Source organism: Pleurodeles waltl, chromosome 12 (assembly GCF_031143425.1).
Source record: "Pleurodeles waltl isolate 20211129_DDA chromosome 12, aPleWal1.hap1.20221129, whole genome shotgun sequence".
NCBI classification, from domain to species: domain Eukaryota; kingdom Metazoa; phylum Chordata; class Amphibia; order Caudata; family Salamandridae; genus Pleurodeles; species Pleurodeles waltl.
The window spans coordinates 622,915,991-622,929,512 of record NC_090451.1 but is presented as its reverse complement, the minus strand read 5'-3'; the positions used below and the strand labels follow the sequence as shown (position 1 = coordinate 622,929,512).

General features: G+C 42.0%; 1 protein-coding gene across 2 annotated transcripts in view; it reads right to left on the bottom strand.

The window, feature by feature from the left end:
• Positions 1-13,522, bottom strand: part of LOC138268391 (sodium/potassium-transporting ATPase subunit alpha-2) — a 177,443-nt gene that overhangs the window by 117,617 nt on the left and 46,304 nt on the right. For both annotated transcript variants that reach the window (XM_069217977.1, XM_069217976.1), the window contains exon 2: positions 7,464-7,568. In XM_069217977.1, coding sequence (XP_069074078.1) covers positions 7,464-7,568 — 105 coding nt within the window. The remainder of the gene's footprint in view (positions 1-7,463; positions 7,569-13,522) is intronic.

The window sequence follows — 13,522 nt, the reverse complement described above, 5'->3', positions numbered from 1 at the left end:
AGTCAAAAACCTTAACCTGTTCAACTCCTGCTACCTTAGGCCCAAAACCACTCTTTTTGTTGTGTTGAATGAACTTTGGCAGTAGCTACAAGTTTGGGGCTAACGGGTGGTGGGTCAGGCTTGGTTATTCCATATTGTTGTGTCATTCTACCAAATAATGGGCTTTATAAAGCTGTTTACTTGTGCCTTTTTTGTGATGATCCCATGTTTTATTTAACTGCTGATTCAGTGGTGTCTGATTCTGCCTGATTCTGTTAATCAGCTACTGCAGGGCGCTCTTCGAGACGCAGGCTAAGATCACCATCATTAGTCCTGGTGATAGTGAGCACTTTGGGGCATGTGGTGGCTTCTTGCTCAACCATATGGGGCAAGTGTAGGACTTAGTCCTCTGTCCTGCCTCTTTGGGAAACTGCAAGAGAAAGGTGGTGGACAGATCCAGGCAGCCATTGAGGTGCTAGTCATAAATTATCACTAGAGGTGTCCCTCTCTGGCCAATCACACAATGGAACACTGGCAGGGACAAGCAGATTCCATTTCATACCCATCAGCAGCTCATTGGCGGAGACTGATAAGACACCCTGTCCTAGACCCACCACAGCACATATACACTGGTATAGCATGGGCCAATATCTTTCTGCCTACCCACCCCAGCCCATGACATTAGAGACTTACTTGTCCCATATGCAGGGCAGGTGAGCAGTTCATATCAAGTAATAACACGTAGCACTACTTCATATGCCTGCCACATCCCTTGGTCAATCAGGGGAGAAGCTGCAGCTTTCATGAATCCTACCACCTGGCATTCCAGACACACTCACTGGCACTGCATCTTCTTGTGGGCGCTCAACAAGTAGAGAGCCAGGGCACATCTGCTCTTGGGTGAATATAATATGCAAGAGCAAAATTAACAATAAAATTAAACAGTGAGTAGCCTGCTTCCTGGATGATTGCACCTGCAACAGTGGGACTGGACCAACAAGGAGTCAAGGGTCATAAGTAAAAGTTAGAACTTTTCCTTCACAATGTACAATTGATCAAGTATCTCTGTTCAGTTCTTCCTTTAAACTAACAGAGTAATGAAGTACTGTGTTCTCTAGATGCTGTCATCTAAACTACTCTGTAGTGAGCCCTGGGTGCACAATGATCAGGATAGGGAGATTGTCTTTATTGTACACCGGTTGGACAATGTCCCATAGCAATGTCTCCTTGGGTTGTGGATGTGTGTCTCTCCTTGAATCTCCAAGGACAGCAAGTCTTAAAGGGTTTGTAAGATGCAACAACAGCAGGTGCCGAGACACAAGAGAGACTAACTATAGGGGTACCGTGAATTTACATTTCAAGCAGGAGAAACCAAGGTTCTTGGGGAAATATTAAGAATGTGTCAAATATTTACTATGACTAAAATATACATAAATTACAGGAAGCACTTATTGATAAACCAGTAAGACAGCCCAGTGGGTAGGTTAACTCTCTGCTGAACTTTGTATGCATCTGAAAGACAGCATTTTGGAATCATGCCATGACTATATCAGTCTTTTATGCTTCTGAGGTTAATAAATGGGTGCCATAAAGTTGACTAATAATAATGTGTATTTTATAAACCTGCAGAGCAAAATTATGCAAGTCTCACGTAAAACAAGCGTTAGCAAAGCAATTAGGTCTGGCTCTAACTGACTGACTTTTGGCAATGCCGATGCTTGTTTTGTTTTGACATGGTGTTTGCAAAACGTTATACTTAATGGAGCTGCTGGGCCCTTCCCAATATAAAAAAAACTTAGGCTAAAAGCAAAAATATTTTTGGGGTTTTAAAAAAAATCACACGTTGCTAATGAAGCCCCTGACACAGAAGGAAGCTCTTTCGTGTGTGAATGTGCTCCATGTGAAAAGGCGAAAACTGACACTCACGTTGAAGATAGCAAATTCCAGAAGTGGGCTGACCTATGTTGTAGATTGTGCAAAAAATGGGAATGACATAACAACAAATAAAGGGATGGAATTGGGTGGTAGACAGCCCATATAAGTATTTATATTATGCAGATATTTTTATTAAAATCAAAAGGTCTTGACTAATGCCATACGTAATAAAATTTGCACTTGTTTAATTATAGAGAATTGCTGCGGTGCAAGTGAGATACAAAGGCCCTTTTACACCTCACTATTTTTTTTATAAGTAATTCAAATATTTCTTTTAGCAACAAGCCCACAATCCTGTTCTGAAGCTGCATTGATTTGTTGTTTAGTTTTCACCAATGCTGCAGACCTCATGTGCTTCAAAATGTACTTGCATTTATTTTCCCATAAATTATTTGGGGAGATACTGTAAAAACAACCCAGTTTTCACTGATGTTACAGGGAAAATGTACTTTTATGTATATCATTTATTACTAATTAAACAAAGGGTTTTTGCAAGATAGAGCCTTCTAAACAATTGTCGAATCCTTCGGAATGTTTTAGGTGGTGTGCTCATTCCCTTCAAATTTTTACATTTTTAGTAAACACATAAAACCTTATTTTCACAAATGGAACATTATTGTTCAACCGTCGTCAGATACATCCAGTTCGTGTTCCACCCAATAAATATATGCTTACAATCTAAAATCGTATTGGGGCTCGCAATCCCATGAACACTTTGAAAAACTCTAAAAGGTGGTCGACGATGTTGCAAAGTTGGTTTAAAAACTTCTTTCAGTTTCATTCCACTTTAATGCCGTCCTACTCAATTAGATCCCTCATTCTCTTGATCAAATCTTCTAATTATTGTTGAAAAATATTTTAGACATTTGTTCACAAACTCACATGATTAAGTCCCGAACCTTAAAACTCACGTTGAAATCTCTCAAACTTACCTAAACCTAGTCCACTTACCACAAGATTGTGTTAAAAAGGTCTCAAACCCGTGCTCTATCAAATTGTAAACCCATGTTTACATCCTAATGAACACGTTCAGGTACACCATGTTGAAGTTTACACAACCGTAGAAATCATGAGCAGACACTTCCAATTCATGTTCACATCCCTTAGGTCATATGCACACCTCTCAACCCAGATACCTCCTTCAGCCTCATGATAACACCCCCGAAAGGTTTGTTCACGCCACTCATATTCATCTTCAGACACATTTAGCGCCATATGTACAAAGCATTTTTGCCGCACAATGGCCTAATTTCCAAAATCTGGCTGTTTCGACTGCAAAAATGCTTTTCCTGATGCACAAACACCCAAACTGCTGGAGGGGCGTCTTCAGGTCAGTCTTTCAAAAATAGCAATTGCTAGTGTCATGTATCAAGGTTTCGTGACTGAAATGCGGTTGCAAAACCTTGATATTTTAACACCAACTCAAAGTTGGTGGTAATGCATTTGTAAATTGGAAGGGGTCCCCTGTGGGACCCCTTCCCCTTTGTAAATGTTGGGAAAACATTGTTTAAGAGCAGGCAGTGGTTTTTAAACGCAGCATGTTTTCTTTTAGGAAAATGGGCCGCGTTTAAAAATAATAGATTGTTTTATTTAAAAGAATTCACAGACATGGTGGTCTGCTGAGCCAGCCAGACCACATACCTGTGATGGCTGTGATACCTAATGGGTCACAAATTGCAACCTACCACATTACTATTCATGAGGCAGGTCTATTTGCAACCAACTAGGAGTCGCACATATGAAACAAAATCTTTCATACTTTAGGAATAGCGATTTCCAAATAGCGATTAAGATAAAATTGCTATTACCTTTTTTGTACATCTGGGCCTTAGTCCATATTGAAATCTGTACCCTCATGTTTACTACTTAATAGCCTAACTAATCTGCACGGTCAATGATAAGCAGAGAGCTGGGCGAATTGTAGACCAAACATAAGGCCATATGTATGAAACTTTTGCTCAGCGGATTTCAAATAACAAATGTGTAGAAATCGCTATTAGGGAATCGCAAAATGAAATGTACATAGAAGTGTATTCCTCTAATAGTGATTTCTACAGATAAGCAATCGCAATTAATAAAATTGCAATTTAGGAAACTGCTACATTGCTATTTGCTGATAGAAAATAGAAAATTAGGAAAAGTCATTTTACTTTAGGTTTGGGTTGCAAATGCAGCCATGCCTTCACTCCTGTCACCCACCCGACACCCGCCCATGGCACAGAGAAGCACAAGATGTTCCCTTCTGCCAGCACACATCCTCTCCTTTTCTTTCAACCCTCACTGCCTTACCCTGACTCCAATTTTTCCACCATGTGATAAACCAAAGAGGATTTGTACTCAAAATAGGGACACCACATCTGGATTTAGACCTGGTAATGCTATGCCCATGTGTTATTCCCCATTCTAGGGAAAATATTTATAATTGACAGATTTATGTGCAAGGATACAGGCCAGGAAATGTCATTGACGGTGACATGGTATCCCTGTACAATTATCCACCCACCTCAGACAAAAGGCTGTGCCACTTAGGCCACAGGTATAACGCAGCCCTATTTCTACTCAGTTGGAAAGAGCACTGCATGCATTGCACAACAGCTTACATTAGGTAGAGTGGTGAAGGTCTTCTCCATGGCCAAGGTTTGACTACTATTGTACCGCATGGCATTACGGGTAGAGGTGGCTAAGCATGTGTAATGTTGAAAATAGGTGATCGTATTTGACAGCTTTAGTTTTTTGATGTGAAAACTCATAGTGCCCCTGTAATAAGGGTAAAGAATTCCTGGGGCCGCGCACAAGATTTCTTTACAGACACCCAGTGGTTGACACACTGTATCACTATAATGTGGAAAACCTGGACAAAGCCTGGGCCATGCATTGTCTTACCAAGCGGTTTGGCAGGATTCACATTGGAGCCGTTGCCAGTCACCTCAATTCCAGGCTGTAGTTGATGGATGTTACCTAGTACTGCACCACCTACTCTACTTCCTCTCATTGGTTAAGCTCTGTTGGTACTTGCGATCCATCCCGAGCGTGCATACAATAGCTTGCTGATGAATAGCTTGCACTTGAGCAAGCCACAATGCATTACTAGTCCAAGAAAACAATGTAATTGTTGGTGGACGGAGTAATCTCTCATGGCCTGGTGGAGGACTTAACGTCCTCCAGGTCGAGACTATTCCGCCCACCAAATTTGGAAATGACTGCCAAGCCGGCTGTTGTTTCTAGAACATTGTCAGAAACTGCAGTCGCAGTGGTTCCTGTCAATGCAGTTTAAAGTTTGGTGCATGGATCCATCAACTTGATGGAGCCCAGCACCAATCTGTTTTCTTCATTATTTTCAAACAGAAAATCCAGAACCTGAATTTTCTGTTTGAAAATAAAAAATACAATGTCCCCTTCATCATGGAAGTCCTCTCTCATGGCACGGGGAGAAATTAGCAGTTTTCACTGCCCCTTACTGCCAGGGTTTTGCTGTTGGTGAGGAGAAGTGAAAACAGACCTCTAATTCCACCCATCCAAATTAAGGTGGTCTCAGACCTGTCAAGTAGTGTTCCGGCAGCTTTGTGGAGATAGCGGAACCTGTACTTCCATATGCCAAAGGTCCGTTTAATGACAGAGCGTGTGGTCTTATGTGCCCTGTTGGAGTGCTATCGACTTCTGTTTTTTGGAGTCAAGTATGGTGTCAGTAGCCAAGGATGCAAGGCATATTCACTGTCTCCTTAAAGAACATGAGAAGGATATACCATTAGGTCACATAAAACAAACAGTTCTGGCCACTGTATGCATTAAGTCAGCAATGATTTTACCAATTAACAAGCCATTGCCTAATTCACCCTGAGACAGTCAGTTATGTATTACACTGTGGCAGAACATGAAGGAGTCATGGGTGCTGCCTGGGAATCTACATACAAGGTCAGTGATGATGTATGAGGCATCACACACTACTTGTACATTTTGTGAATAGGTGCTTTTCATATTGCTATATCAATCAATCAAAATAAATGTATAGAGCGTGCTACTCACCCGTGAGGGTCACAAGGCGCTAGTGGGGGTGGGGGGGGGGTTACGGGGTTACTGTTCGAACAGCCATGTCTTGAGGTTTTTTTCTGAAGAGTAGGAGGTCTTTGGTTTTGCGGAGGTTGGTGGGGAGGGAGTTCCAGGTTGTGAGGGCGAGGTAGGAGAAGGCCCTGCCTCCTGTGGTGGTTCGATGGATGCGGGGGACTGTAGCTAGTGCGAGGTCGGCTGATCGGAGGTTGCGGGTGGGAGTGTGGAAGTTCACTCTTTCGTTGAGGTAGGTCGGGCCGGTGTTGTGGAGGGATTTGTGTGCGTGGATGAGGATCTTGAAAGTAATTCTCTTGTCTATGGGGAGCCAGTGAAGAGATTCGAGGTGTGGTGAGATTCGTTTGTGGCGGGGGAGGCCAAGGACGAGGTGTGCAGCTGTGTTCTGGATTCTCTGGAGTTTGCGTTTGAGTGTGGTGCCGGCGTAGAGGGCGTTACCGTAGTCAAGTCTGCTGCTGATGAGTGCATGGGTGACTGTCTTCCTGGTCTCTGGGGGAATCCATTTGAAGGTTATATAAATTCATTTGCATGGGGCCATATGGCAATATGTGCGCCATCAACATTGCTAATTACATCGGGAAACTATGCTATCCTATAAAACATTACTTTGCTTGTCTAAAAATAATGGGGCATATTTGGTAAAGATATATATTTGTTTACTTTGCTAACCACAATGTCCACAAACCTGTGACAAAACCTAGAAAATGCACTTTGTGACACTCCTCCTGCAACTGCTATGACTCCCTGGTGATTGCCTGAAGCCAAAAGGTGTAGACAACAGTATACTTGCACATGTGGTGGGATTGCATTGTTTCTGACTGTTGGAGTCTGTACCTGGGGTTGTGACTCAGCAATTAATTCCAAAATTACTTCACTACTGAGTCTGTACTTCTCATATATCTCCTCCTCAGTCTGTCAAAAAATGGTGACCCTCACCCTTAATATCCTATTCTATCTCCACCTTCTTCACTGCCTACCAGCCAAAATCCTCATCTTCCTCGCCAAGACATACAGAGTCGCCATTCTTAATGAGCCAGATGCATTTTTTTTTTTTTTTTTTTTTTTGTACCTGGTCACCACCAGATCTACATTAATGGTAATTACATTTCCTAGATGGACATTTTGTGACTATTCGCAATAAGGAAATGCTTAGTACATAGTGTTGGTGATTTGCTATTTTGAAATCCCTACTTGGGATTTCCTATTTAGCGTTTTCCAAAATGCAATTTCTACTAGGCAGAAATCACATTTTGCACCACTGCAAATGCCTTTCGTTCATTAAAAAATAGCATTTTGCATTTCCTAACTGACCAAAAATAACGATTTGCACTGTTAAGAAATCCAAAATGTCTTGGTACATATAGCGATATATAGATAGATGGATAGATAACATTTGAAATGAAACAGGTAAAACAGTGTAAAAGAGTCCTTGCAGGTTTGACCAGTTAGAGTCCAAGCCTCAAAGATAATTAAAGCAAAGTTCTCCTTACCATTGTCACCTCCTTCTTAAGTTCATCCATTTCTTTCTCCTTCTGTTTCTTTTTCCCACCACCATTTTCGGGGGCAGTTGCTGTTGGTGAATACTCACGTCCATCCTATGACGAGAAAGGAACAAACATTGAGTTAATAGAATATGAGACTTTTCACCTGTCATCATACTCTGAAAAGAGACGCTAAAAAATAATTTTTCTAGAAGCACAGTGATCCTGCCATGAGAAAGTGAGATATGTATGCGCCATGACAACTAAACAAGCAATACACCAGTGCGGAAAATACCTCAACCAACCAGCGGCGCACACCAGGATTTAAGGTAAGCTTGCAACACATAGGTTCACCAGCAAGCAGACAGTCATTATATTATTAAATACATGATGTAAACAGTCATGTGCCATGGAATCCATAGTTATGCATAGATATAGTAATTCTCACGTGGCCACAATCTTGCCACCAAAAGCATGCATGTACCTTTCCTCATGTTAAACACATTTCATAAACAACTATTGTATATTTGAATACTTTACACCTATACACATTGTAGGTTTGTACACTGGCAAAATACATTCGTGCTTGTGAGTGTTCTAGAAATAAGAATGACTGACAGGCAGAAAACTAGAAAATATTTTCCAAATTGTTTGCCTAGACACATAACTATGATAACATTTGCATTACTGTGTAATTAACTAATAACATTTTTTAAACTATAAAGTCCCTTACATAGTTTTCTAACCATGATACTAGTCAGAATACAGTGTTTTACACAAACAATACTTACGTTTTCACCACAACTCTCATTTTCTAATTTCTGATCTTACACATCAAGAAGTACCAAGAAAATTGGTCAAAAGTGTGTTTATACAGTGTTTTAAATGTTAATTTGCTCACTCTCCCTATACAGTACCACTCCACAAAAAAAATTGCAGCGAAAATCTAGCATTGGTTGGGGAGCCGAGAAGATGCTGAATCTCCAGTCGCTGGCACCAGTTCCACTTCTAGTGCCTGACATTGTGGATCAGGGTTTGAGAGCGGTTCACCAGAATGCGATTTTTACTCGAGAAACATGCGTGCCTCCACACAGCGAGTCCGTTGACCCATACCTATGCTGGCTGCCAATGACGGTACGTAGAACTGCAGCTCCTCCTGAATCTAATGTGACTCAAGAGGGCGGCAGCCCAAGTCAGCTTCCTGTTAATGAAAGTCTTGGTCTTGCCACAGACTGCAAGGAGAATGTGAAAGAGTCAATTTAATGTAGATGACATGACATAACAGCTGCTAATCCTGCCCCCATTCTGACTCAGGACTGTGGTAAGAAAAATGGTCAGGGAAACTGAGCTGTGTAGAGCTGAAGAAGCAACCTGTGATGAATAACCTGCACTATGAACCTCCACAAGGGGCTGAAGGTTCTGGAGACAAGATAGTGAGTAACTCACTTCCTTACTGCTTGGATCACCCTCATTCTACCTCTTCCAGCTCACAATTCACGGACAAGCATTCCACAAGAGATGGGGCTAAAGACAGTCTAAGAGAAGAACAAAGTATACAGAAGACATATTTTGTTTAACCAACGTCCCTACGCCTGGAGCTTGGATGGAAGCCTTTGCCATGACTTCTCGGAGGCGAGCTGAGCTTTAATGCACGTGCAGCACCCTTCCAATATTTTAGGTTAAAAAGTGACTTCTATGGAGGAAATGTTCGAGTCTATGGACCTGAATCCCCTCAAGACAGAGACCGACCTGCAAAACGTGACACCACTGGTCGGTTAAGTTGGAGCTAAAGTGATGGATTTTAGTGACCCAGCAGAATCCCAAAGAAGCCTCCGTGATTGCGCAATTCCAATTGTTCTGTGGATTGAGAAACAGGTGGAACGCATGGAGGGCGCAGTGTGGCTGGCGAACATTCACTTGGGGCTCTAGGACTTGCTGATTGAGTCCACATGCCAATTTTCATTCACGCTTCCTTAATAATGAGGCTCTACAAGGGGGCTTTTGCCAGAGTGTTGTGGTTTGTAATGTGCATAGATTGCCAGCATGCAATGATTCAGTGAGTAGGTGGTTATAGAGGAACTCATGGAATTGATGGGAAGGATGTCGATTCTGTATGCCACATATATTAGGCCTGCTGTGACCATAAATGAGAAGAAAGTACTCATATTTCCTGATTGTAGAAGGGCGATTCAACAAGCAAGCTGAGTTTTAATGTGAAGGCTTCACTTTGGCATCCAGCCAAATTGAAGGTAAAACACAAGATCAATGAGTATGTACTTGTTTGTTTGGACATGCTGAGATCAGACTCGGGAATGGAGGTCCAATACGAAATAGCTGCCTGACAGTGAGCACCGCCCTGGTATTTCCTATCCATCAGGCTCTGGCTATGAGCACTGCCTCTTTGGTTGTAAGATGGTAGCAGCCTGAGGGAAGGGAGTCAACGAAGAATTTAGTAGAAGTGGTACACCTCATTGAGAAGAACAGTTTTACCAAATGATGAAACATTACCAGATTGTTGGTGTATCTTGGAATACAACCCTAGCTTCCTTCATGTAGAAGGTTGGCCAATTATCACATATTGTAAAGAAGGCATTAATAGCAGTAGCACATAAAAGGGAGTATAACTTTCCTCCAAAAAAGGTAGCAATAGGAAGGTGAACACGATGCAGCGGAAATAGAGGTATAAACAAATTGTCTGCTTTATGGATCAATACCATGATAGTTTTTTGTGTCATATACAGAGTAAGCACTGTTCCAGTCTTAGGCGTTTAAATTACAAATGAATAATTCTAAGGTGTATTAGTATAATTAGCTCACCGGAAGTTAATGAAGACTACAACTCCCAGAAGGCAATATGTTGTAAGTAAAAGCCCAGGACTAGAAACAGTGTGTACGAGATGATGTGGATTGAGATGGCCACCCTATAACTAAATTACATTTTGAACAGTTTTTAGTTACTGGTTACTGCACTAAGATTTTAACATGAACAAGCTCATCAGTAAACCATTCATGTCAAATTGCAGGGGTGTTGTTGTGTATGTTTTTGTTAGAACAATCACATATGCTGCTTGTGCAAGCCATTATTACACGGCATAGAGCATTTGTGAGATTTAATTCGCGCACCCACTGGTGTATACCCAATATTATGGAGAAGTTGTATCAGTCAATGGATTCTAAAAACCCGTCTAGCTTGCTTCTGTTCAAGCTACCTACACTACCGGAGACCCACCGGAGATGGTGGGGGAGACCAAACAGATTAAATATTTGAATCGGATTTAGTTGGTAGCACTTCTAGATTAGTTTGTGCTCTTACACTGGGGGATATAACAAAACTGAATGCTTTTTGGACCCTTTTTCGTTTGCCTGTTCAATAATATTCTAAATTATGACTATATTCAATTATAATGCAGTCTATTACAGCTTCAGAATATGTCAGTTTTACGTTGTAAATGCATATTGGTTCCATAACTCATTACACAGTCCAAAATGTTAGCACTTCAAATCAAAATGCAGTAGGTAACTGCTTTAAAATACGCAAGTATTAAATTCTGAATATAATATGCCAGAAAATGCATCTGACCCTTTTTTACGGATATACGACTTTCCCAAGGCAAGAAACGACATATATGTGGTTATATGTTATATCCATAGTCTGGCTGTGATGTATGTGGGTTCTGAACTCGAATACCGTAGCATCAATTGCTGAATGTTAAGGAACTTTGTCACCCAAGGAACTAGAGTTTCACAGCTCCTGGAGGGTGGTAAAATTGAGCGAGCGACTGAGAGCTCGATCCAGATGCGGGGTCTGGCTCAGCTCGAGGTCATGTAAGGCCCCCGAGCCCAAAGCGAACCAAGCCTTCATGTGGCTTTGCCTGGCACCCATAGTGTAACATCCTGCACCAAGAACGAAAGACAAAACATTTATCTACAATTTAAAACAGGAAAATGTTTTTAAATTCATGTTTAAAGTTTTTGCTTTTGATAAATACCCCTCAATACGGTGTAGCACAAACTGATGTAATAAGGCGAAAGCTCCAGCAAGTTACAGAAATATTTTTTATTTAAGCATGAACCGACTTATTATAGTTTTGCATGGCATTTGTTACATGATTTGCAAGGCAAACATTTTTAGGGCTCGACTCGTACATAGGCCCTTAGAGCTGAGCCAGACCCTTGGCTCGGCTCTCTTGGCTCGCCACCTCTAGTGGGGAGCATATGAAGGGAACCGTATCTGACAGTGGGGTATCCGCGTCAATCCATTGATCCACTGTGGTCGTACCAAGCAGTGGTGTAGTAAAACTTGAGGGCCCCCCCGCAAAGTCCCCGGAAGGAGTCCCTCCCTCCTGGACCCAGTCAGTGTACTGTGCTGAGAGGGCCGCCTGGAGCCCAGGGGGCCCCCAGCTCCGTGGGGGCTGCATGGGCCTTTGTTACACCACTGGCACCAAGCCTGGTCCAATAAGTCTGACTACAGACCAAAGAGGGCCTGCGGAAAGGATAGCACGAATAGCAAAAACCTGGTCCTGACATGAGGCACATTATTTGAAGGTATTATGTCCAAGTGAGAAACAAAAAAAATTGTGTAATGTCCAGACCAGGATCATTGAAGAGATGGCTGAAGAGGTCAAGGACCTTCCCATATAAAGCCCACATCCACGGTATGCCTTGCGGAGTAGAGGGAGTAGGATGCTTCCTGAGTTAGGCCTAGAGTATCTGTTATTAAACTGCTGGTAGCAGGAACTAAATGATTATTGGCCCAAATAATGAAGGCAATCCCACTCGTCAGGTGATTTGCTAACAATGTCAGAATTCAATAAACTAAATAAATCCATTGACAAAGTCCAAACCTGAGCTTGGGCATAGGCAGACCACAACAACCTCACTTTGTTGTCAGCTGCACTAGACACCCTAAGTGGAACAGTTATGCGCCCCATCTGGGTCCGTGCTCACTGTGCCGCAGGTCTCAAATTATAAGTGGGCTGAAAGCTGTCTGAGGGTGCTTGTGCCTCCATCGAGAGAGGGCTTGCCCAGGCAGTCTGGACTGGACTGCTCCTTTTGGAGGTGGAATGGACTGATGCGTGTATGGCTGCTCTCTGTTTAGAGCTTCTTCTAGGCCAAAAAACAATAGATTGGGATGCGGCTCGAGTGGTCACAGTGGCTAAGGTTATTTCAACCATTCCTTTCATAACTTCGTCGTTTGTTTCAGACCAGAAAATGCATCATTTTGGCTTTGTAGGAATGAAAATGATTACATTTGGAAAGCTAAAACAATATTGATCTCAGTAGGTTTGTATCACAATAGCCTTAATACATAATTGCTAGACTGCCTACTCTACCTTCCAGTTTAGCTGGGGCAAGGGCAATACATTCTTCCTCATACTTACAACGGGTATGATTTTTGTGACTACCTTGCTCTATAAAAACAAGCAGATCACATGACTTGTGGGTGGAGCCAAGAAAATACCCTTGCGGGCATATGGAAAATCAAAAGAAAAAACACACCATGCAGAAACGCTTCAAGTTAACAGCTGCCAGTAAATATGGTAACCCGGGTAGCCAGACTGTGTATGATGTAGTCCCTTTTACACATAAGTGCGGCCTCTACTTACTTGTCCTCTATGCCCTTTCAAGCCCTCATCCACATCAATCCATGTGTAAGGAATTTGCTAACTCTGCACATTGTTAGTTAGATTGTCTGGCTTCTGCCAGGTCAATACGGACAATGGTTCTAGTCCTGGACTGTATGATAGCCTAACACATTCTGGGACTTATTGTTTTATTTTTATTGACATAATAACACATGTTGAATCAATGGTTTGTTAGTGAAAAGTTCAGGACTGAAGGCATTTCCCGCAATGATCTTGAGTAAGGTCGTCACCCTGTTTCTGGTTCTTATTCAACCTTTATGACTAGCAAGAAGTCATTCAGATGGGCACCACCAAATCTGATCGTCAAGAAGCTGAGTTACACAGGGACCTATTCTTTCCACAGTGACTTTTAACTTATACATTGGACTTGTCAGTCATGCTAGCCAACCATGGAATCTTCATTTACCAAAACACAGATGACAG